Source organism: Macrobrachium rosenbergii, chromosome 53 (genome assembly GCF_040412425.1).
Source record: "Macrobrachium rosenbergii isolate ZJJX-2024 chromosome 53, ASM4041242v1, whole genome shotgun sequence".
Taxonomy (NCBI): Eukaryota; Metazoa; Arthropoda; class Malacostraca; order Decapoda; family Palaemonidae; genus Macrobrachium; species Macrobrachium rosenbergii.
Genome location: NC_089793.1, coordinates 52,731,915 through 52,758,503, shown reverse-complemented (window position 1 = coordinate 52,758,503; position 26,589 = coordinate 52,731,915). Strand labels below are relative to the sequence as shown.

Here is a 26,589-nt window from a genome sequence, read left to right as displayed (position 1 = left end):
AGATATAACCCAAGTGGAAATTATTATCTAACAATGGAATAAATAAAAATTAAGAAACTAAACAATCTAAATTAATCTCCTAAAGTGATAATTCCTTGTCACACATAAATAACAGTTTGAAGAAGAATTAAGAACTTTCCAAAATTGTTCTCACGGAATCTAAATGTCAAGTTGAAACAAAAGAAGCCTCCTGGACATGTCTACCTTAGACCTCATAGCAAGAAGGCAATCTGAATATATATATATATATATATATATATATATATATATATATATATATATATATATATATATATATATATATATATATATATATATATATCACAAAATCCACATAAGAAACTGAGTGAAAACTGGGACTTTAAACAAGTACTTTCGTAGTTTATTCTACATTTTCAAATTCATATCGAATACAAAAGAAATTGACAGAGCTTTATATACAAAAGCAGAATGGGGGTGGGGTTACAGTTTGTTAATCTGAACAGCATGTTCTTTAAACAAAAAAAGACAAGGACAAAGGATAAAAGGATAATCCAGGGTGGAGATTAACATTCCTGGTGCACATGGCTTCAATAAACACCTTCTCCAGCAGATTCCTTTTCCGATGGTTGTTGACCTTGTAGACTATCGATAACTTATCCCGGTTAATCGCATGGCCTGTCCTAAGACAGTGATCCGCAATGCCATTATTTGTTAATCCTCTTGAAATGGCATGTTTGTATTGGGAGCATCTCACTTTTAGTCCTTTTCATGTTTGACCAATATAAATATTATTACATTCTTTGCAAGGAATGCTGCGTACAATATTGTTTGAATTGGGCGGGATATTCTTAATTGATTTATTTCTCAAAATATTATAATATTTAAATACTAAATTATTATCAATAATTTTTTGAATGGGCACTGTAAGAATGAAATTAGGAAGAAATGGTAAACAGAGAATATTCTTAAGTTCTTTGTCAACACTGGTTGGATTGTAATATATTATGTCTTTTTTGCTTTATTTTTACAAAGTTCCCAAAAATATGGAGGGTAACATAATGACTCACCTATTTTATCAATAATTTTAAACTCCTCTTCCAAAAACTCAGGACTACAAATTCTAAGAGCTCTAAGATACATACTGGAAAATGTTGACACCTTAATTTGTTTAGTATGGTCAGAGTAAAAATGAATATATGACAAAATATTCGTGGTTTTCCTATATACTTTAAAACAAAAATTGGTGTTATTTCCAAACTTGCAAATAAAAACACGATTGCATCACCTTCAATGAATTTAGTTAAAGGCCCTTTCTTCGGTTTGCTTCAAATACCTAATAAAATTGTGAATTTCCCAAAAAGGTTTATAGATGCAATTCATGAAACGAAGAAAGATAAAAGTTTGCACATTACTAGCGAACAAATCCATTTGTTTTGTAATAATGGATAAAATTAGGTATTTTGAGAAAATGGAAAACTTATCTGATTCTAGTACTTACAAAAAACTATGGAAAGACCCATTAGCTGATATCATAAAAAGTTTCAGTTCTAAAATAAAAACTATATTAAAGGAATTTGGTTCAGTAAAAGAGAAAGTGTCAACGATTGGCCCATCTTTACCTTACATGTACGGATTAATCAAAACCCATAAAAGAGATTTTCCTATTCGGCACATTATCAATTCAACCAGTTCTATTAGTTATAAACTTTCTAGATATCTAGTTAAACCACTATCACCTATTCTGGGTACTATTTCAAATTCCACTTGCAAAACTCTGTTGAGTTCTAAACTAGACTTTCCCATGTTGAATTATCCAGTACTGACAAATTAACCAGTTTTGATGTGACATCTTTATTTACTAAAGTTCCTATTAATGACTTCTTTAATATTTATCATAAAATTTGGACTTGCATAATCTAGAATTACCTAACAATGTCATTATTAATGTGATATCCCTTTGTATAAAAAATTTTAAATTCACTTTCAATGGTAATTTTTATGAACAAATACTTGGTATGACTATGGGAACCCTCTCTCGCCACTTTTTTCTAATATTTACATGGACTTCTTTGAGTCTAGACTTATTCCAAGAAATATATTCTCTAAGGTGTTTTGGGTTAGATAAGTAGACGATTTTTTATGTATTGTAAAAGAAAATGTATATATTCCTGATTTCTTGCATACAATTCAATTAATAATCTTGTACCATCCATAAAATCCATAAAATTTATATCATTTTTGGAATATGAAAGAAAATTTTTGTTTTAAAGTATATAGGAAACCCACGAATAATTTGCCATATATTCATTTTTACTCTAACCATGCTAAACAAATTAAGGTGTCAACATTTTCCAGTATGTATCTTAGAGCTATTAGAATTTGTAGTCCTGAATTTTTGGAAGAGTTTAAAATTATTGATAAAATAGGAGATTCATTATGTTATCCACCATATATTTTTGAACTTTGTAAAAATAATGCAAAAATGACACATTACAATCCACAGTGTTAACAAAGAACTTAAAAATATTCTCTGTTTACCATGTCATCCTAATTTCATTCCTGCAGTGTCCATTCTAAAAACTAATGATATTAATTTAGTATTTAAATATGATAATATTTTGAGAAATAAAATAATTAAGAATAGCCTGCCCAATTCAAACAATATTGTATTTCTTGCAAAGAATACGTTCCTCATTGGAAGGGGGGGTGCCATCATTCTCAGCTAGCACTCTACTGGTCCCGTGTTTGATTCTCTGACCGGCCAATGAAGAATTAGAAGAATTTATTTGTGGTAACAGAAATTCATTTCTCGTTATAATGTGGCTCAGATTCCACAGTAAGCTGTAGGTCCTGTTGCTAGATATCCAGTTGGTTCTTAGCCACATGAAATAAATCTAATCCTTTGGGCCAGCCCTAGGAGAGCTGTTAATCAGCTCAGTGGTCTGGTTAAACTAAGGTATACTTAACTTAACTTGCAAAGAATGTAATAATAAGATTTATATTGGTCAAACATCAAAAGGACTAAAAGTGAGATGGTCCCAGCACAAGCATGCCATTTCAAGAGGCTTAACAAATAATGGCATTGCGGATCATTGACTTAAGACAGGCCATGCAATTAACTGGGATAAGTCATCGATAATCTACAAGGTCAACGACCATTGGAAAAGGAATCTGTTGGAGACAGTGTTTACTGAAGCCACAAGCACCAGGAATGTCAATCTCCACCCTGGATTATTCCTTGATTCTTTGTCCTTGTTTTTTTGTTTATAGAACATGCTGCCCAAGTTAACAAACTGTAATCCTACCCCTCTTCTGTTTTTGTTTATAAAACTCTGCCAACTTCTTTTGTATTCAGTATTAACTTGAAAATGTAGAATAAACTGCAAAATACTTGTTCAAAGACCAGGTTTTCACTCACCTTCTTACATGGAGTCTGTGATATTCTCAAGCATGTTTCATTGTGCTATATATTATATATATATATATATATATATATATATATATATATATATATATATATATATATATATATATATATATATATATATATATATATATATATATATATATATATATATATATATATATATATATATATATATATATATATATATATATATATATAAATATATATATATATATATATTTTCCCTGTAGCAGGAGGTATATTAACAGGAAGAACAAAACTATGGTGGATGCTACAATAATGACTTAACAGCTGGTCTGTGGATGACTTAAAAGCTGATCTATATAAATTTTCCGTAATAGCCACTTCATAAATCTACACAGAAACCTATTTAGCAGCAAACTGAATCCCCCACGAAAAATTGAACACTTCCTCTTTATATTATATACTCTCATGATTCCTAAACAGTGAGTCCGTTTATTACCAAGCAAAACTGATATAACTTGAATTTTTTTCATTACTTTTAACAAATGTCATTAAAATTTCCTTCATAATAGACGGAAAACTATCTGATTCACGAACCATAATTCTTTAAATATAAAAGGTTCAAAATTGAGCATATTTTTCTACACTAACACAAAATAAATATCTAAAAATTTGTTTTACAAAATATAGGTTTTTACGATTTCTCTGTATTTTTCCAAGAGTCCACACGAAAACTTCTAACCAAATAAATTTTAGAAATGTAAAACCATTTGTACAGAATAAAATGGGATTCGATTTGCCTTTAAATGAAGGAGCAAAAGTTAAAAGTCTCAGAACGAGGCTTTTGAACTAGAATCATGTACACAGTGTCCTTTACCCCGGATATAAGCATTAAATCTATTATGTAACAAAAATTCCATAATTATATGAATAAATTGTATTAATATGCAAAAAATCAAACAAAGCCGGTGTTGCTCCTCAGTGCATAACGTAAACACCGAGAAGAAATCAAAAGTCTTTGTTTTATCTTTTGCATATTAATACAATTTATATCATATAATTGTGGATTTTGCTATATAACAGTTTATCGCGATATTGTGAGTTTCTTAGAAATCAAGTCTCTATCTGAGTAAACCATAAACTGTTCTCACTTTCTTCGTATGAAATTCACTTCCCTTAATTAGGTGCACCCGCAGTCACATTTTCACTCATTCCTCTTCAGCCGAAACTTCTTCCTTTTGCTTCAGCCAAATAATGATATGATGTATTTCTGGCCACTCAGTTTCTCATTGTCACAACAACCGTGTTCTGCCATGTACTCTGTGCTGACACATAATCTAACAAGGTCTCCTACCCTTGCTTCTCAATACATTTTATTACAAGTACTTCAGAGTGTCAGGAGATGGAACATGGTTTCAGAATAACCATTGTGGTTTACTCATGTCTTCTGACTGCTTTTCCACTTAGAGTAAAAAGTTTTATTTTCTTTTCAACTTTACAAAGGCTGATATTGTAGCGAAGAAATCATAATTTCGTCATGAATCCAGCTGCTTTTGAGAAAAATCCATAAAAAACAAAATCTAGAATATATGAAAATACTAGTTAAGTGGAAATGAAAGGAGTACAACATTCAGGGAACAAGACACGAATGGGGTTACCGACTAAACCACAGAGCAGTGCTGAAGTTTCTAGCACTGTTTCCTATCAAAGGGTTTCCAAAGAAATCCAGTGTTGACGTTATCCCACTGACGGAAATTCTGCGCCACAAATGAAATACACGGGATACTATTTAATATGAAAAGCTCAGCTTAGGAACAACTACCGGTATTCTGTCACATTCACCGTCGCAATAATTTATATAAAATATTAAAAGGCCTAACACAGTCTTTGTTTTTACTTAAAACGATGAGATGGGGGCAAGATTGTGTAATTTTCATGTTACAGTTAACTTTAAGGTTTAGTTGGAGCACTGAGATTTGGTCCAATAACTATTAAGCACAAAGCAGCTCTGCTTTCATCAACCTGATCCGTAAACTTCAAAACAGTTCCTCCTAATTCACAACTTTGGAGCAATGTACTGGACAATTTCCAAGACAGACACCAAGACACAAGTTTGTCTGTCATTGATTACGAAACTTTCCTCACCTTTGGCCTTTGATGCAGACAGGACCACCAAGTATCCCTCCCCTTTCATGTCCTTAAGTGTACTCAGGGTGGGAGGATGAGCGTCTCCACTCAATTTCTCAAGATGAACACCCAAGATTTTCCACCTGCAAAACGTATTTTACCTTTTCAGTTTATAATAATAAACAAGTTAAAAAATGCGCCAAAGTTTCTTCGGCGCAATCGAATTTTCTGTGCATCGTATAATCAAGGCCACCGAAAATAGATATATCTTTCGGTGGTCTCGGTATAAGGCTGTATGAGTCGTGACCCATGAAACTTTAACCATGGGCCGGTGGTGGCCTATCCTATATCATTACCAGAAGCACGATTATGGCTAACTTTAACGTTAAATATAAAATCAAAACTACTGAGGCTAGAGGGCTGCAATTTGGTATGTTTGATGATTGGAGGGTGGATGATCAACATACTAAATTGCAGCCCTCTAGCCTCAGTAGTTTTTAAGATCTGAGGGCGGACAGAAAAAGTGCCACAGAAAAAGTGCGGACGGACAGACAAAGCGGGCACAATAGTTCTCTTTTCAGCAAACTAGCAAACTAAAAAGGCATTTATTTATGAGAACAATAAACAAGAAATTATAAAAACATGCAGAGTCCAGAAGGGAAACGTGAGATGTAAAGGAACAAAGAACTGAAACGAGTTTAAGGAGAGGGAATTTAAAAGAGAGGAAGAAGGAAAAAGTCCAGACACAGAATCTGGGATAAATGAGAAGACGACGAAGAGAAAACAGACAAAGCAAAAGCGAGAAAGACTGAAGATTCAGAAAGCGTCACTAAATGAACTTACAGATAATACACGTTTTTGCAACAGTCAGGACCCTACAGATTCATACACCCCTTCTTTCTAAACCTGTCAAATGTAGAATTGAATAGAGAATTTAGGCCAAAGGCCAAGCACTGGGACCTATGAGGTCATTCAGAGCTGAAACGGAAACTGACAGTAAAAGGTCTGAAAGGTGTAACAGGAGGAAAACCTCAAAGCACTATGAACCAATGTCAGGAGAGGGTAGAAAATAAGATGGAAGAAAGAGAGTATGAAAGGAGGTACAGTAAAAGGAACGAAAAGGGTTGCAGCTACGGGCCGAAGGGACGCTGCAAAGAACCTTAAGTAATGCCTACAGTGCACTGCATGAGGTGCACTGATGGCACTAGCCCCCTACGGAGAAATCTCAACCCAGTCAAGATGAATTTTCGTCCCTCCACCTCTTTGTACACTAAATATTATATAAATTTATTGCTTTGATTATCTTTATCAAGACAAACATATCATACACTAGTTTTCTTCATAATGAACTCAATTAATCAACATGCTGCCAGATGTACCACACAGACAATATTTGAAACACCAGTGACATAATTGTAGCCAGAACTGGCGCTCACACAAACACACACATGTTCTAGGAACTCCAACATTAAATTACAGAATAAAATAAATGATGGAAGGAAAAACCAGTAGTTCTCTTGACGAGGACACTTGTGTATGAAATGAGTCTCGTTTGCAGCACAATAAAAATAACCACGACTGGATATATATATATATATATATATATATATATATATATATATATATATATATATATATATATATATATTATATATATTTATACAAAAATATATATATATATATATATATATATATATATATATATATATATATATATGATATTTATATCATATAATTTATATATATATATCATATATATATATATATATATATATATATATATATCATATATATATAAATTTTTATCACATATGATTTATATACAATCATGAAGCTGCTAATGTATATTAATATAAATCACGGATTGGAATATCTCCGATGGTACCAATCCATTTATCACTTATATAAATTCCCCCTTCGGTGATAATTCTCCATCGGAGATATTCCCGAAGTAGCGTGAATTTGATATTAAGCGACATTTGTAGCTTCATGATTATATATATATATATATATGTATATATATATATATATATATATATATATATATATATATATATATATATATGTATATATATATATATATATATATATATATATATATATATATATATATATATATACAGTATATATATATTTCCTTTCAAGTTTCCTTTATGAAGTCTTCCTCACATTCCTACTTTAACTTCTGAGCTCTGGATGAACTCCTGAACTGACAACTTCCACATCCACTTCAAATGCCTGCACAAAAGTTTCATCAGCAGAGCATCTAACCCCTTACGTACGTTTTGCCATCCTCCTATATCTTGCACGCCCTCTGAAGCTTCCTAATTATCAGGGCCCACCATTCCCAAATCACTTTAATCCATCTATTCAACCCTTTCCATGTCTTTTTCTTTTCCTCCCTCCTAACACTTCGGAAGTACTGACTCTTTCCATCGACCTACATATCCAGAATAATATAAAATTAGCAAAACTGTGATGAAACGCCCAATTGGCAGCTTGATACAAACCCTTCATAATCCACGAATGCTCCCTCAGAACCACCAACGAAGAGCATCGCAGGCATCAGGAGAAGCGCGACTGGATATGCTCTGCCTGGAGGACCCATCCTGAAATCAGTGAAATCATTAATAAGGGTTTCATTGAAGAAGACGTTTTCTAGAAGCCATACTTAAACTATTCCTCTACTTTTAGAAACGGTTGGAAGATGTTAACTGAATTAAATTGAATATAGAGTTTAGTCCAAAGGCCAAGCACTGGGGACTATGAGGCTGTTCAGCGCTGGAAAGGAAATTGATAGTAGGTAGGTCCAATAGGCGTAACAGGAGAAAAACCTCGCTGCTTGACTATGAAATATTTGTTAAGAGAAGGTGGATAACGAGATGGAAGAAAGGTAATATGAATGGAGGTACAGTAAAAGGCATGAAAGGGGGGGGGGCTGCAGCTAGGGGCCGAGGGGACGCTGCAAAGAACCTTTAGTAATGCCTACAGTACACCGCATGAGGTGTACTGACAGCGCTACCCTCGCTACGGGGTGAAGGTGTTAACCTGAGATCTGAAATCTACCCCTTCAACTCGGACCAGGCGACAGAAGGAAATTCCGTAGTGTGGGGGAAGAGGCGGAGGGGGCGGCGCCCATCACACACTCAAACAGATGTATACAGGCACAGTCACTCCCCCTTCAATGTGTTCACGTTTGGCCACCTGTCCTGACAGGACAGTTGTGCAGTGATGTCAGATCAGATTTCGCAATAGATCACTTGTGAGCGCCGTGCCGCGTCGGATTTACAAGGAGGTTTCACGATGAATTTAGTCTTATGAATAAGTGCGTTGCGCCAAGAAGTCGAGAGCAAACCGGCACTTTTCTACTCGTTCTGGTAACAAATTAAGGAAATTATTCAAGCAAAATAATTTACACTCTCGTAGAATATATAAGGAATATTAATAAATGCACGTTATTCTGTAACACAAAGGTGCGTTTTCCCCCCCAAAGGCAGTGGTGAGAGGCGAATTTGCCTACAGTGAATCATACTAAATTGAATGAATTAATTGCTTAGTCCTTTTTCCTTTGACTTATTGCATGGAAGATGGCATATGAGAGGATACTCTTTATATATATATATATATATATATATATATATATATATATATATATATATATATATATATATATATATATATATATATATATATATATATATATATATATATATATATATATATATATATATATATATATATATATATATATATATATATATATATATATGTGTGTGTGCGTGTGTGTGTGTGTATGTGTGTACATATACAAATGATGGAGGTCTCGATACTAGTTCTACTGACGTGGGCGTAGGCCTCGCCCAGGGGAAAGCATCGGTACCAAACCGGTGAACAGATCCCACTATGATTTTTGATTAGCATGGTATCTAAGGTGTTCAAAATTTCGTTGATGGACTTTTGGGTCACTTTTCTAAATAGCATTTTGGCGGCCATCTTTAAAGATGGGTGCCGTTGTTTTACTGAAACGGCTACGTTCAGAAAATCTGCCATAATATTTTCTTGCTTTAACCCATCAAGCTGAAAATGGGCTCAAAACGTTCCTCTTTAAATTCTGAATCTTTTGATATGTAATTTATTGGGTTCCATATGTGTGTACTATAGAAAAATTCAAAACAATCAATAAAAAACACATTTTTACGCATTTTGTTTGGAATTTTTTCAATGTTTCCACGTTGGTCCCTTATTATGACTAATGTTCTCTGGCTGTCATTCTCATTTGGTCAGGACATCATCATTGCTGTTACAATCAGTGCTGTTACAAATGCATGGGTCCTTACTCCAAAGCATATTCTCCTACCCTGAGCTATAAAAACTTTGACTGGCAATGTTGAATTCATTAAGACATTGAATCGTTTTGGACACGGGTGTTCAAACACAAAACTACTGGAGATAGATTCTGCTCTATACATGGAAAAGATGCAAAATGAAGGTGAAAACCAACCGGCTCTTCCATCTTGGACACATCCACACATCCCAACTGCACTTTCCTTTGATAATATTGACAGTCAGGAGGAAACACTCAGTGGAGCAGGCACATCCCATCATGTCAATGGGATTATTGTCCAACCTCAAACACAGACATGTAAACCAGAGAGAAAGTCAGTTGTTGACAGAAAGGAGAAAAGGAAAACATTAGATATACCTGAGCAGCTCCTCCCAGTGTACATCTCCACCAAGAGGTAGAGCCCTCCACCGTTAAGTATATCAAATCTACCACTTGAAGATGTAATGGAAATGGCAAGGCAGATAAAACCTCCCGTTGTTGTTGGCACATCTCCATGATACTGCAAACCAAATGGTAAGTTCTTGGACTGGCTTCAGCATCAAAACCAGAGACAGTGTAATGGTCAAGCCAGATAAAGTGGGATACTTACCTACTATCAATGCACCTGCAGCAGAATTGTCAACTATGCAAGAAACTCTCTCCCAGTCAGTCTGCATTCAACAGACTTGTTCTGGACAAGACTGCCGTAGTTACAGATCAGGCCCCCTACTCAAAAGCAGCCGAGGTTTTCTGGAAGCAACGCCAGAGATTTGAGAGTATCCTGTTGATGATGGGAAACTTTCATATTATCTGCAACATGCTATCGATCATAGGGAAAGTGTTTCGAGATGTTGGACTTAGAGACCTAGCAGTGGAATCTGGTGTGGTAGCTATAGGGTCAACTGACAGAGTACTAGAGGGTAAGCAGTATAACAGGTGTCCGCCTCCACAAGTTGACATTTGAGGCTCTCCTGCGATTGACATGGAAGGGTTTCATTAAATAACTTGAAAGCAGTTGCACTTCAGAATTGACACATTTAGATGAAACACTACAGGTTGTGATGCTGATACTACTTGGGCTAATATGAGAAGATCGAGAAGGAGACTCTAACTTGCATTTAGCAAGCATAAAGGAAATGATTCCTTGGTGTTTTGCTATGGAGAAAACAAACTTCACCCACTACCTCCCAGTCTATTTTGCAGAAATAGACTCAAAGAGAAGTGCCTCAGAGGTGGATTTTCAGCTCAGATTGGGTCATCAAACCCATTTGGCAAGATTGCAGAACCAAAGGATTCAGCTTACAAAAAGTGTGCTTATGCATTACTATGTGACAGCTGAACACAGAGCTGATGTGATGAAGCAACTTAGAGACTCGGTATCTGCATGTGGTCAGTCACGGCTTGGTCACACTGACCTTCAGACATCACGAATCAAGAAAGATGAAAGTGACGTGATGTCCATTGTAGACATGCTGGAAAACAAGTGGACAAATCCCTTTTCCAGTCAACCTTCTGATTTAGTTAGTCTGTCTGCTGGTTCAGCAGCAACACCAGTAATAAGCAAGGATCTCCTAAGTACTTATGATAAGGGGAAAGAGGATTTCAAGGCCTTTATGGAAAAGTTAGAGGCAGGGTCTGGGTTCCATGATCCTATCAAGAAGCTGAATCTACAAACATTCAGTTCTTTGCAGAAAAGTACTGTTGTCAAACCTGGTGCAAACAGAGAAGTAGTCTTGAAAGCAGACAATCGATTGTATGGACAAATGCTCTTGCTTGCTTAAAACAGGGAGTTGGATATGAAAGATGTTCTTGAGTATCCTCTAGGACCAATACCATGGGCATTGGAAAATGCAGATGGAATGCTGAAAAAAACTGGAAAGTTGGCATTAGGGAAGAGGGTTGAGAAAGATGTGGCAAACGTTGAATTACCAACTGGACCAAGGGCAACAATAGTTATTGTGCAAACATTTCATGGAACTGTCTGATACAATTCTAAAGAAAGTACTAAGTGATGGTCAAGGAAGTGATTGCATTGATGTAGTGTTTGACATCTACAGGCAGCAATCAGTTAAGATTGCTGAGCGGACGAAACGTGGCTTACAAGATGGCATAATGTTCAGTGAGATAAAGCCAGGACATTGTATCAAGAACTGGAAGAGAATCTTGTCTAGCACAGAAAGCAAATCTAAGTTCATCATGTTCCTTGCAGAAAACTTGAAAGAAGAGTGCAAAGGGAGAAACTTGGTCATGTGACATTGATGGCAACTAAGGTTATCAAAAGATGATATCACAGAGATTGTTGAGTTGAGATCAACACAGGAGGAAGCTGACACTAGGATGACAATCCATGCAAGACATGCAACCACCAGTAACCAGAAAGTTGTAGAGATCTCTGAAGACACAGATGTCCTCGTCATCCTTCTCTCCCTCCAAGATTCCAGCCAGATTATTGCTGAGAAGAGGGAAAAAGAATGCAGTGAGACTGATAGACATACAAAGACTAGGGGCCATAATTGGAAAAGATGTTTGCACTGCCTTGATTGGTGTTCATGCCCATACTGGATGTGACTGGGTCAGCTCCTCTTCTGGACATGGCAAAATCAAAGCCCTCAGTCTGATTAACAAGAACAATGAATACAGGAAACTGTTCACAGCATTTGGTCAAGAATGGCAAGTCACAGAAAATGTTTTTCAGACCATTCAGGCATCCACTTGCAGCATGTATTGTACCAACACAAGCATCAAACTCGTGAACGAACTCAGATATGAAATGTTTCGTGCTAAAAATGGCGACATATCATCTGGACAGCTCCCACCATGCAGTGATACACTGAGGCAACATACAAATCGTGCTAATTACCAAGCAGCCATTTGGCGAAGGAGTCTTGAGCATTCACCTCAAATTCCAAGTCCAACTGATGGTCATGGGTGGAGTGCCAAAGGACAGATGCTCGAGATATGTTGGTTCACGGAAGCACCAGCCCCAGAAGTTGTCTTGGAGCTAAAGTCCTGCAAATGCTCAAGACATTGTGGAGAAGACTGTCCATGTGTGGCGAACGGGTTATGCTGAACCCCAGCATTTAAGTTACAAGATTGCACAAGTATGGAAGATAATGAAGATCAGCTGAACGACACAGACGACAGTGATGGAGAGACTGATGAAGACTACTGAAAGTAATTCCTTTGTTAGGAAACTGTCTAGTGGGAAGATTTTCAGTCTTTCAAAGAATGCTGGCGTAACAAGTTGTACAAGGCCCTACTTCACACCGAGGTCCAGAAACTCGGGGCTCTGACTAGTATCTGTAAAAGCATATGACGCTTGGTTGGTTCATATGTTGAGCTACTTCACATGAGAATCTGGTTGGCCTGTACGTGTATTTGAACAAGGTCATATATATTAACTTCTTAGACTAAACAAATCTGTAAAAAAATACAGATAGGTTCCACGTATTAAACTCAAGTTATGCTAAGGAGACAGTTTGTTTTGTTAAAACTAAAATGACACTTTACACTCTTTGGATGTGCCATGCCTCATAAGATTTAAAGACTAAGCTAGGGCTAAAAATAAAAATGATGATTGTTTTGATGATTTATGGACTGCTTTTAGGTACTAAATACAAAATTTTGCCAACATAAGGCATCTACCTGAAGAATTACAAATCTTTTAATAAAAAAATCAACGTAGACATGTAAAAAATGCAAGTTTTCCTTATCAATCGGTTATCATGTTGTAGTAGAAACTGATAAAACTTTATGTACTGCACATCGAAAGATGTTGAATTTAAAGAGGAACTTTTTAAAGCTTGTTTGCAGCTTTAAAAGTCAGTTTGGGAAGACGTTATGGGTGTTTTCTGAAATTCGCCTTTTTGGACCAAATGGCCGCCTAAGTTCCACTTCAAAGTGTCTCGAAAGTCCACCAACTATTTTTGGACGCGCCAGATACCAAGCTAGCCAAAAATCATAAAGGGATCTGTTCACCAATTTAGTACCGACATTCTGTCTGGCACACAGGCCACTTGCAGCCTCGGTGATTTGCGCTGAAGATGACCCAGTTTCTAATGAATGACAACAGACTGTTCTGACAAGACGTTAATAAGCAATGTTTTCAGTAGTCACAACTGATGTCGCTCTCTGTCCCACGAAGGTGAAAACATATATATATATATATCAATTTTATTAAGTCAAGTTTGAGGATAGAAATTTACTAGTTAAAAATGTGGCTGGTGACCATTACCTTTCAACCTTTATTTAGTTAAAGCTTTTTTCTCATTAGAAAATGTAATGCGTTCAGTAACTTCAGGAAGCGGCACGCATGTCGGATATCTGATATGAACTCAGAATCGCCTTATATTTTGCAGCGGGCCAAACGACTACAGTACGTAGCTTAGCGACAGACTATGAGTTAAAACTAAATTTTTATCTAACAAAATTTTACCTCTTGTTTCACATAGACTTTTTTTTATTTTAGACATTATATCAATGCAGTTGCAGAAATGATTCAAAGCTTCGCATTAACATCAAAACATTGCATTGGCAGTAGTACAATTATTAGCAGCTCGCTTCTCCTCAGTGTCATTTGAAGCCCTTTCACATAGCAGCAATACATACACCATCACGTTACTAGTGACTGCGGCATTACATGAAGAATGTTGAATGTACAGAGATCTTATTTATTTCTTATCATTATTCCAGAACTCAAATAAACCATATTCTTTAGTTTAACTTTTATGAAAGTAATTGATTATTTGCTTTTAATACACACACACACACACACACACACACACACACACACACACATATATATATATATATATATATATATATATATATATATATATATATAATATATATATATATATATATATATATATATATCAAAAATGTTTGGCAGTGAAGCTGAACATATCAAAAACATTTTCATAGGAAAGTTGTTCATCCCGGATTTTTCCTCAAGTTATGAGGCTTTATTGGCTGTGACTGTCATAAAGTTGCATTTTTCCAGAAGTTAGAGGCTTTATGTGGCTGTGACTGTCTTAGGCCTTTTCTAAGGTCCCCCTCCCCGCCTTAAAAAGATGGAGCTTATGGTCCATTTAGGGACATACTCTACAGCATTCATTCTGAAATACAGTTATATATGGATGGCTACTGGCTTTTGTTGACCGATTCGCCCGGACTCCCATCCAAAAAGTGACCATAAAGAACACTGTTCTTAAATTTCCTCTCCGTCGCCCTCCCAGACTGAAAACGCGGCGGCAATAGGATTGAGGAAAAGGTTCTCTCACAAAAGCGGCGCAGGCGAAATTACATTTCATAAGATGCACGAAGCAATGGGAGTTTCAGGAAGCAGCAAAGCTGAGATTTCAAAGAACCTGCATCAAGAGAAATGGACATACAAACTCTTCATATCTCCCTGACATCGTATCAGGATGAATAAACGTACTAAGATGACCATAATTCGATTAAGAAAGCTCGCGAGAGAAATGTACTAGTGGCAAGTGAACCGTCCGAGTAAAACTCGCTTAACCATCGGTGCTCGTTGCAATCAGGAACGTCTTGTCACTTACTTGAGCAGCTGTGGCGGCGAAGTGAGTGAGGCAATGTACCTCTACACTCGGCTCCTGCAGGGTGACTGTCACTCCCCATTCGCTGGGTTTGTTTTCACTGGAGGTTTTGAAGGCCGTGCAGGTGAGAAGAGCGTGACTCCACCTGGTCCACTCCCACACGCCCAAAACGACCAATTAAATGTGGAAATCTTTCAAGGGCAAAACATCGAGATAATTGCCACACACTTAGTTCTGGTTTATTTCACATTATTCATATTCTCCCTTTGGTATAGCATTAATTTTTTTTTTTTTTGTGCGCTTATTCAAATGATTAATGGCGATTTAAATCCTCGATATCACGCAAATGTGTCTCATTTGTGATTTTTAAAAGGAATTATGCAAAATCCTTACTCTGAATATTTTTCCTAAGCATTAGAGCGCTTGTTCCACATTAGGAAGGTACGTGTAAAAGATGATTTAAATAGAAAATATTTATTTAAATCATCCAAATTGTCTAGATACTCACTGAAATAGAAGGAAAGTATTCCTTCTATTTCAGTGAATGTTAAGACAATTTGGATGATTCAGATAAATATTTTTATGTAAATAACCTTCTACATCAGTGGTTCTCAACCTTTTATTACCACGCCCCCTCTAGCTGGTCCTTCCTCCACGCCCCCTTGCATCTATGAGTAAAATTCCTCCCAGATTTGGAGGAAAATTAAAAAAAAAAAGAGAAAGAGAAGGAGTTTCGAGGGACAGGGAGGGAGGTAAATAATTACAAAATAATGGTTGAGTCTAACTAGAATGGTAGACTATAGGAAACTGATATTAAAGGCGATACTTTTCATTTTTTCATAAACTTTGGATATTAGTTCCTCACTCTTGTTAAGAAAATAACGGATATAATTCTAGAATTTTTAATTTTCCCTAGGCCTCGCGCCTCCCAGGAAATTCCTGATCATCGGTTGAGAACCACTGTTCTATGTATCATTTGTACAGGAACTTCATCTTGGAAATTTATTCTGATAAATACGTTAAAGCATAAAAAAGACACGCCCTGCGCATGCACACACACACACATATCTGAGATGACTGGTGGCCTTCAAGCTGAGATCGAACCACATATATATATACATGAACAAAGTTACAGCCACAAAGGAGAATTGAAACACCATGTCTTGGTAATAAGACGACAGTACTTAGCACCTCCAGGGTTTCAGATTTCCCTCGTGGCTGTAAATTTGTTTTAGATATCATCACGGTTTTAATTTTTGTGACTTAAAATCAATATATATATATATATATATATATATATATATATATATATATATAGTATATATATATATATATATATATATATATACATATATATATATGCATATATATACACATATATATATATGCATATATATACATATATATATGTATGTATGTATGTATATATGGAGCCTCGATGGCTCGGTTGGTAGAGTGGTAACCTCAGACTTCATAGAAGTCTGTGGCGAGGGTTCAATCCCCCCGCAGCCGACCGTCAGAGAAGGCGGACACTTTGCTATCGTGTAGACACCCGGGATTACGTATGTAATCAACGGATAGGTTTGCTGAAAGCAAATGGGTGTTACAGACTAATACACACATAAACAAAGCCACTCCATCATCTTCTAAAAACATAACAGACACCTCACATGTCTCGAACTGTCAACCTAACCACCCAGTTCTCCTCACTGCTGGGAGAAAGGGAGCTGGGGATTTGGTACAATACATGTACACATTCGTCACCGGGGTCTAAGCGATGTCAGGCAGGGCAGCCGATCGAGGCTACGGCCTACCCCACCCCCAAATCAAAGTCCTTCAAAAGAAGGCATCGTGCTTACCCCATATAAAAATGGGAAAAAAGCACGTTAAAACGAAGAAGTACGTATGTATATATATATATATATATATTTCATTCTTGCTGAGGGAACTGAGCTATGTCAACCTCCGTTGATATTCCATGCAAATGTCTTAACAATAATTTCTGAGTAAAGAGAAACTGGTGCTTAGTTACCAACTATGACAGTGTTCTTAACCTTTTTCAGTGCCCGTACCCCTTGGTATCTCAGAAAATTTGCCCGTGCCCCCATCCAATATGAATACAGTACAAACATGAAAAGGCTTAGTGATTCAAATCTTGCTGAGAAATTATTACATGCATTCAGTTACTGAACAAAGGTACTTTTTTATTTCAAATGAAAAGCGTCATTTAGTAGGATGCAATGAATGCACATTATAACAATAATTATAGGTAATACTACGAGGTTCTTTCTTGAAAGGTGCTAGACGCATGTCAGCACTTGCATCCGAACGGTGTCTTGTTTTTGCCTTGATGAGCAGGAAAATATAAGTTTTGCTTTCTCATGGTAAATATACAGTACCGTTGCATTGGCTATCATGTCTCGTACCCCCAGGTTCAGGGGTTCGTACCCCGTACCCCAGGTTAAGAACCACTGACACGATATCTTCCAATACCGGGTTAAGATTCGAAGTGCGGTTTTCTACTTCCAATAGAAGGAGTAATTTGTTGATGTAGAGTTTAATCCCCGTAATATACCAGTAGTAAATCATGAAGGGTGAAGCCCATCCCAGAGGTCGTTCAGAGGAACGACCACATTTCTGCGATAAAGTTCATTCGTCAGAAATATTTTTCATAAGTTTTAACGTATAGCAACTGACTAACGTAAAAATAGAAAAAAATGTATGTATATATATATATATATATATATATATATGTATATATATATATACAGTATATATATATATATATATATATATATATATATATATATATATATATATATATGAATGGCGTATTTAGTTCCAGAATAATCAAAATGTGAAATAAAAGTGTATCTCCTGATGGAGGGAAGTATTAATTAGATTTAATTAGCACATGGTAACGCTATGGTGGTAATGATCTAATTATTATCACAGAACAAACTTAATTTAGCCTTGGAACAAGTCACGAGGGCCAATATCCATGCTAGGCTTTGGGGAACAAAGGGACTTTGTTTGGGGAGAATGAAAAGTTGGAAATCCTGAAAATTGAGAGAAATTCAGAATAAGGAAAAGAACACTGGTGTTATTTTGCAACTTCAAGACGCACCTTATTGCATCTGTGCTTGGAGCTAGCTTGCAAAGATGGATTCAGGTCGCAGAAGTCCCAACACGTGCCTAGTGGGAGGAGGACAGAGAAGTGACCTTGCACTTGTGAGGTTTGGGCACGGAGTGAGATGGACCTTGGTAGCAGAGGCACCCCATTTGATTCCAGTGGCGGGCAAAGAAACAAATAACACCCAGCACAAAGGTCAAAGAGAAAGAGGTCGTATGGTTACTAACAGGACGTGTCCCTGTGTCCTAACGTCTTTCTGTTCCCCAATATCGTACGGTATTGGGGTTAGGACGCCTACATCTGTCCCCCTAGTTGGGGTCTTCTCCAGCCGCCATGAAATTTGACTTCCTAGCTAACGGAATGGAGAACCGAATTTTCTATGTATATATTGCTTAACATCGAATTCACCAAATAGTTCATGCCAGATGTGGACATGTTTTAAGGGTATCAACTTATGATATGCAAGTATGTTTTATTATCTTGACTTTTATTTAAAGCCACATTGTATCTTTCTAAAGGGGTTGTTACATTACTTTTATCTTTTTTTTATCTTACTATCTTGATCAGCCTTCTTCATTATAAACCAGGTAAAGATTTATTAGACCTTGGTTTATCTTTTCATGTCTTTATCTTCTGTCAAAACACTTCGTGGGATATTAGATGGTTCAGCATTACTAGAAATACCACACGCAATACCACACCTTATTCTGATTTGTTCAGTTAAAATAATACAATGTTTCACCTTGTTCCAAAGGCAGTTCCGATTCCTAGCCAGCAGTTTTCACATAAATGTCTGTTAGCGAGAATATCGACTAGCTATATACATAGGAAATGCCTTTGCAACACTGAAAAGCAGTAGCATTTACCCTGACATTTGAGTGTATATATATATATATATATATATATATATATATATATATATATATATATATATATATATATATATATATATAAGACGGATGAAGGAGGAAGTACATCTCAGGTGGTCCTTAAAATATATTTATTCCGACGTTTCAAAACTCTGAGGTTTCATTGTCAAGCTATAAAGACAAAAACAGTAAAATTAACATTAAAAGTGCTAAAATACAAATACAAGCCATAATGCATTATAAAGAGCAAAATTAAAACTAGTTGTAGCAGAACCAACCATCAAGGAAGAACGAAAGTCAGCAGGACCGAACCAGACATGACAAAAGGCAACAGCTCTGACCCTTAGTAGGTCCCTAGATTACATCTAGGGCAATTGAACTTGTACACGACACATGAGGTCACCAAAGGGTCAAGTTTATCCTTGAATTTAAACAAACTACCCAAAGTAAGTGGATTTGTCGGGATGATATTAAATTTAATAGGTGGTATATAATTAAATGTGAGTTTTCTTAGTGCATCATAGAAAATTTTTGTCATGGATCAAAGGTACATTTGCATAAAACGGAAGCTTATATAGGCACATTAGGGGACCTACGTGGGATCCGCGCAGAGGTTACTGAGGGTCAGAATTGATTGCCATAAGGGTGTTAGCTATCGAACTGGTAGCAAACTTGCTAATCCTGAATTTTCCAACACCAGGCAACACGCCAATCAATGCAATATACAATATACAATACAAAGATTTTGAAATATTGGGAACGGGCACCGAATGGCAAACTATTGACAATCCAGGAGTCCTTGTTTAGTGAACACTTGTTCCTCTATTGAACGCGCAGTCTTCCTCTACAACTCTTTACGCGAGCAGTTGCCTTTTGTCGTCTCTGGTTTGTTCCTTCTGACTTTCGTTCTTCCTTCCTTTCTTGAGGGTTGGTTCTGCTACAACTAGTTTTAATTTTGCTCTTCATAATGTATTATGTCTTGTATTTGTATTTTAGCGCTTTCAATGTTAATTTTACTGTTTTTTTGTCTTTATAGCTTGAAAATGAAACCCTTGTGTCTTGAAACGTCGCAGTAAATGTATTTTAAGGACCACCTGAGATGTACTTTCCACATTCATCCGTCTTCTATTCGAGTTACTAGTAACCACCACATCTTAGAACCCTATATATATATATATATATATATATATATATATATATATATATATATATATATATATATATATATATACATACATAACCATCGAGGGTTTATGAATATGCAAAAATATTAAGTGTACATAGTATATCTCCTGTAATTCGTATCGTTACCGTAACTTGACACCAATTTCAAGGCAAAATTGATAAAAATTAATGTTATTTAACATGAAATTCTCAAAAACTGCCCAGCACGTTGAAAATTTAAGGAATACTCGTGCTTTCAGTGTCTACTTAATGTGAGGCGACGATGAGGTTTTCATGCTAGTGCGATATATCACGAAAAACGAGCCCGTAGAACTCCCTCAACGTTAAATGAAAGAGTTCAGAAATCAAAGGATCGGCAAATTTGTGATGCCGTGAACATTAAGTGAAGACCGATAAGAGGAACGCTATTCATTACCGGTTTTTCTAAGGTAAAGACATCACTTCTAAACAACTCTCTGCTATACTGATAATTTCGATGGAATATGAAGCTGCTCACACAAAGGGTTTAACAAACATGCGTGGTATCAGGCAGCTGCGAAGCCTGAAAAGATCATTATCGACAGGACTTGTTTTATGACTAGGAGGTCGGTGGCGATTGCCTTGAGAATCTGGTGGTAATGTTTCATGTTTCCGGAAAAGTTTGCTGGCATAATTACGCCAGCATATCTGCATGTGTTCATTTATCAGTATAGTGAAAATGCGCTATACACACACACACACATATATATATATTAAGACTTAAGCTGACTAATTGCTGGCCTGTGAAAGGGTGTGTCCAGTGCAGGTGGCCTTTATGTTGATGTTGGTATTGTCCAAGGTTAGATACAGCAGGTATCTGACGCGTTCATTTGTTCCTTCCGATCATGACCAAGATGCATGGGGACAATATGACAGATTGATCTAAGCTTTGTGATATCTGTGGATTCAGAAGGTGTGGTCCTTCAAACATTGAACTTGACAGTGATGTCACGCTCCAAGGGAGGGGTTATTAAGTGAGTGTGTGCATACATGCACTCTCTAATGTGTATATTATAGAGGAAGCATACAATGGGTATTCACTTCAATTTGCGGCTGGTGTGATCACTCTTTGAACTGTGTTAGGCCCTGTCCACACTAGCGGGCACTGCCCGACGGGCAAACACTGTTCCCATAACCGTTCCACTATACTGACCGACCGAGTATGGAGCCAGAACGATGCGATTGTCTGGTGACACTGCTTCAAGAGCCAGAGAAAATATAAACAGCTGAAGTGCCCGACGGGCATGCCCGCTAGTATGGACAGGGCCTTAGTGAATAAGAACAGCCACTGTGAGGAACAGTTTCCATGGCCATAGAATATGAGTAGGATAACTCATTAACACATCTTTTTCAGACATTATGTAGAATACCTATTTTACGTTGCTGCGAAAGCCCTCTGTTCTCCATTATGTATTTTTCCGTTTTAAGTGTCTATTTTTTTTTATATGCCATTCAAGGTTTTAGTATAAGCTGTGTTTCTTTTAACAGGAATTCTGGTTGAGTCCTGTGAGGACGAATATTTTGGAAGCGGTGTTCTTTTAGCATACTATAAGACATTTATTTTGGTCTAGAATAATCATGACCTTTTATTTTGTTTGGTGACCAGGGTATATTGGTCACTAGTATTGGATGGTCTAGGATCATTAATTCGATTGATTGTGAGTCTGAGTTTCCTCTAGTTATACCTTCCATTTTTGTGGGGTATGAGACACTCCATTTCATGACCATCGCTTTTGCTGAAGTACTTTTATTAAATTTGCAAATAGATTATATTTTTGTATCTCGGCATTTTATTCCAGTAGGCCTTTTTTTTTTTAGGATAGACACAGTGAGAGGAGTCGACGAGAAAGAACGTGCTGACTCAATACTGGCCATTGCTACCGGAGAATCGTAGGGATGTAAGATGATATGGCACTGTTCTTGGAACAGATGTAGTAAGAGGTTATGACCTTATCTGACCTTGTTTAGTAGGGTTTAATATATATAAATTTGACTCATATCATGATCGAACCCCAGTCTTTCAAATGGAACGATCATATATGATATATATATATATATATATATATATGTATATATATATATATATATATATATATATATATATATATATATATATATATATATATATAGTCATTTATTCATAATTAAAAGCTAAACAATGAGTCTCTGATAATAAAGGCTTGTTGTCCACACATATATACCTGTCGATAATATTTATTTACTTCGAAGACCTCCCAGGTTGGCAGATTTATTCTTAATGTGACTTTAAATTTTATGAAAGCTAATCATACTTGTCTTTTATTGAACCATTTTCTTACCGTTAAAAATTGTCGTTTTTATGTTCTGACTTTTCCTTTGTATACTGTACTTTCACTTCTTTTTCACTTCTAAGAGAATTGAATGAAACCTCTCTCTCTCTCTCTCTCAGTATATATGTGTGTGTGTATATATATATATATATATATATATATATATATATATATATATATATATATATATATATATATATATATATATCTCTCTCTCTCTGATAATATTTATTTCTCTCAGATTTATTCTCTCTGGAGATGGTTGCATCAGTTTCTTTATATATTACAAACTTCGTTTCTCCAGCGGCCAGAATTCCCCTCAGGAATATTGAAGCCCTGAAGCTCTGCAACCTCTGAAGCTGTTTCAATGGAATATTAAATAAAAAACCGATATAGATAGTTCATAAAACAGAGGACATACTGAAGCCATAAAGCAACATAACTCTGCGGGACATTTTCGCTAGTATTCAGGAATCAGCTAATATTAAGTTGTGCTTAAAAAGCTTCCGTGTTTTAATTTATCATATGTTGTGTATTAACCCTGCGTATTATATTGCGCATGCTGAAGCGCTGCTTGTCTCGGGTGCATTGTGGGTTGTTGTGATGGACGAGAAGCCCGACAATTTTTGTGTCCTCAAGATATAGAAAGAGATAACCATTGAAGCCAACGGTTAGCCAACTGTCTTATTAACACTCGACCTCGGGCCACCACATAATAATTGGCGACGAGATTTAGTACCCGAAGGCAGATGAAAATGGTATGGTAGCCGTGTTTTTGGAGTGACGAGTAGCCATCGCTTAGCCTAGTGCCGACCTCAAAGAGTGGGGCCATGGCCCCCTTGGGCAATGGTGACAGATGAATTGTTTGCAGTTATGATAAATTAACTTATTTTTATTTAATCGAAATAAAAATCTGGAAGTGTGTCAAAACGTTTCATGACCCTACTATGGTAGATCCAGTATGCTTAAGGCATAATTGGGATGTTTAAATTTTGTGAAATTGGGCCGTTTACGTCATAAATGGGATGTCAAAGTGAAATTTGGGATGTTTAAAGTGAAACTGGGATCTGTGTTTAAGATCCATTTAAATTGGGATGTTTAAAGTGAAACTGGGATGTTTATTCTGGTGAAATGGTGATGTTTAAAGTGAAATTGCTAAGTTTCATAGTTAAATTGGGCAGTTTAAGGTAAAATGAGGCAAAATAGCGATGGTTAAGGGAAAAGCAAGAAACACTTCTATGGAGGATGAATACTTATCGAATTACCTAACAAAATATAAGTAATTCGAGTGAATCAGCACTTATGAAATAAATAAGTAACAAGATGTTACTTATACTTGCGAAATGGCACTTACTGTTATTTGGAAAGTAAACTTTTATTATTTTCAATATTTGATTGAATGTTACGAAGCTCCTTCAATTACGATAACATTTATGCGCATGTTCAGCTTTCAGTTTGTCTGTTTCCCATAATGCCTTTGTTGTTGTGCAGCTAGGCCATGACAACCATTTTGTAGTTGTGTATTGTATATCCTGGTAGAATAAAGGATGTATCACTAGCGGATCCAGGGTTGTGGGAAGTGTGTCGTCGTTTCATAGCTATGCCCCCATGAAAAATAATGCCAAAATAATAATATTGAAGATTTAGATAAAAATGTTTAACTAAATGGGAAATATGAAAATGAGAAAAATCTTTTACAGAAATAATAATAAAATTTTGAGAAAATATTATCTTTATATATATACATAATATATATATATATATATATATATATATATATATATATATACATACATATTTATATATATATATATATATATATATATATATATATATATATATATACTTTGTTGTTATATATATATTTATATATATAGAATATATATATATATATATATATATATATATAAATATATATATAATAATATATATTTATATATATATATATATATATAAATAAAAATATTTACATATATATATAAATTTATAATATATTATATATATATATATATATATATATATATATATATATATATATATATATATAAAAATGAAAATTGGTAACCAGCCCCATAAATTTTTCTGAATCCGCTAGTAGGATGTACCATTATTCTGTATGTTTTAATCCACCATCATGGCCACTGCAGCAACAGGTTAGGGGCCCAACAGTTCAAAGAAGCACAGGCGAAAATTGGTAAGTACTTAAATGCAATGTAAATGTATCGTAAATGCTATGTAAGTGCGCCAGTATGCAGTGTGACAAATGTTCTCACCACCTGGGCGCCAGTATGTAGTGCGACCGTTTCCACCACCTACTACGCCAGGAGCCACGAACCTTTCAACCTGTTCAAAACCATGCCTGGGTGGCCACGCCAACTGTCATTTAGTGTGCCCGCATAGCATGGTGCCAACCTCGTGCTGACCATGTGGCTGCTAGGACCTTACCTGTGGTCCCACGCCGCTCCAGGGTTCCCACCTCGCACTGTGTGGGTCTTCGCATGGCGTGGGAGTAGATGCGGCAACCCTGCCGCACCGCACGCATCCGAGACGAATTGGCAATGCTGTGACCTGGGATAAAAGGGGCAGGCAGCGTGCTTGTGGGTCAGTGCTCTTCAGAACAGCATCCTGCACTGCTCTCTCTGCCAGCGCCTCCGTCGTTGTCCACTGCTTTCTCTGCCAGCGACATCAAGGTGCCTAAGGGAGCTTTGATCAAAAGGACAAGGAAGGGGCCCTTGAGAACTCCAGGAGCTCTGCTAGCTTGTGTTGCCGCCTGCGTGAAGCCTCCTACAGTAGCTGATGGCAATACTGCCCTTCAGGCAGCAGTGATGATGCTGTGGTGCTTCACCTTGAGGGCGGTGAGCTGTCGATGGAGAGCGACCTAGCGGAGGAGGAGGATCTTGCTCTTATGTTGGAGAGCGACCCTGCCGCCACCGAGGACGCCGAGAACGAGGGGATGACGACGACGACGACGATGAGATTCCTGAAGGAGCCGGTCCTATTACAGGAGGTCAGGGCCGAAAGAAGAACCCCTCTGTCATTCTCGGAGGAGAATGAGAGGCTTGTTGGTGAGTGGCTGGAGAAGGAGGCAGAGTTTATTTATAATACAAAGGCCTCACAGCAGACAGGGATAAGGCGAAGGTCTGGAGGGCCTTTGAAGAGAGGGGCCAGTCACTTGTTCCTCCCGTAAGTGGGTGTGAACTGCGGACATGGTTTACATCCCTCAGAAGCTGTTTTGGACGGCTCATGGCAGAGAAGAGTGGTCAAGGGGCAGGTAGATGGATGACGGACCGGGAGAAGTGGATCCTCAGCATCTTCCACTTCCTCAAGCCCCACATCCCACATCGTGCGTCAGAGGAAGCCAAAGATGTTGGGACTTCCGATTTTATTGTGTTGCCATGCCTAATTATTACCGAATATATCGTTATTATATAGTTTCCATTTATTCACAGTACATTTTTTCCCATTTTCTTATATATGTTCCTCCTATGCCTACAGTCTGCTCATGCTGCTTCTGGCCTCCCTGCTCAAGCTCCGGGCCTGCCTGATGCTGTGTGTGCTCCTGCCCCTACGCCAACTCCCTCGACCGACGACCAGGTGTCTCCAGTTGATGAGACAGGCGCCAAGGCAAGGAAAATGCAAGTTTCCGACCTCTTATTGGACGTGGCCATCACCAAGGCACAGGCCCTCAGG

General features: G+C 36.7%; 1 protein-coding gene across 1 annotated transcript in view; it reads right to left on the bottom strand.

Moving 5' to 3' along the window:
* LOC136834467 (carboxypeptidase B-like) overlaps positions 1–15,471 on the bottom strand; it is a 51,537-nt gene extending 36,066 nt beyond the window's left edge. The window contains exons 1-3 of the mRNA XM_067097072.1: positions 15,389–15,471; positions 8,011–8,109; positions 5,519–5,643 (exon numbers count right to left, since the gene is read on the bottom strand). Of these exons, the coding sequence (XP_066953173.1) occupies positions 5,519–5,643; positions 8,011–8,108 (223 nt within the window). The 5' untranslated portion in view covers position 8,109; positions 15,389–15,471. The remainder of the gene's footprint in view (positions 1–5,518; positions 5,644–8,010; positions 8,110–15,388) is intronic.
* Positions 15,472–26,589: the final 11,118 nt, after the last annotated feature.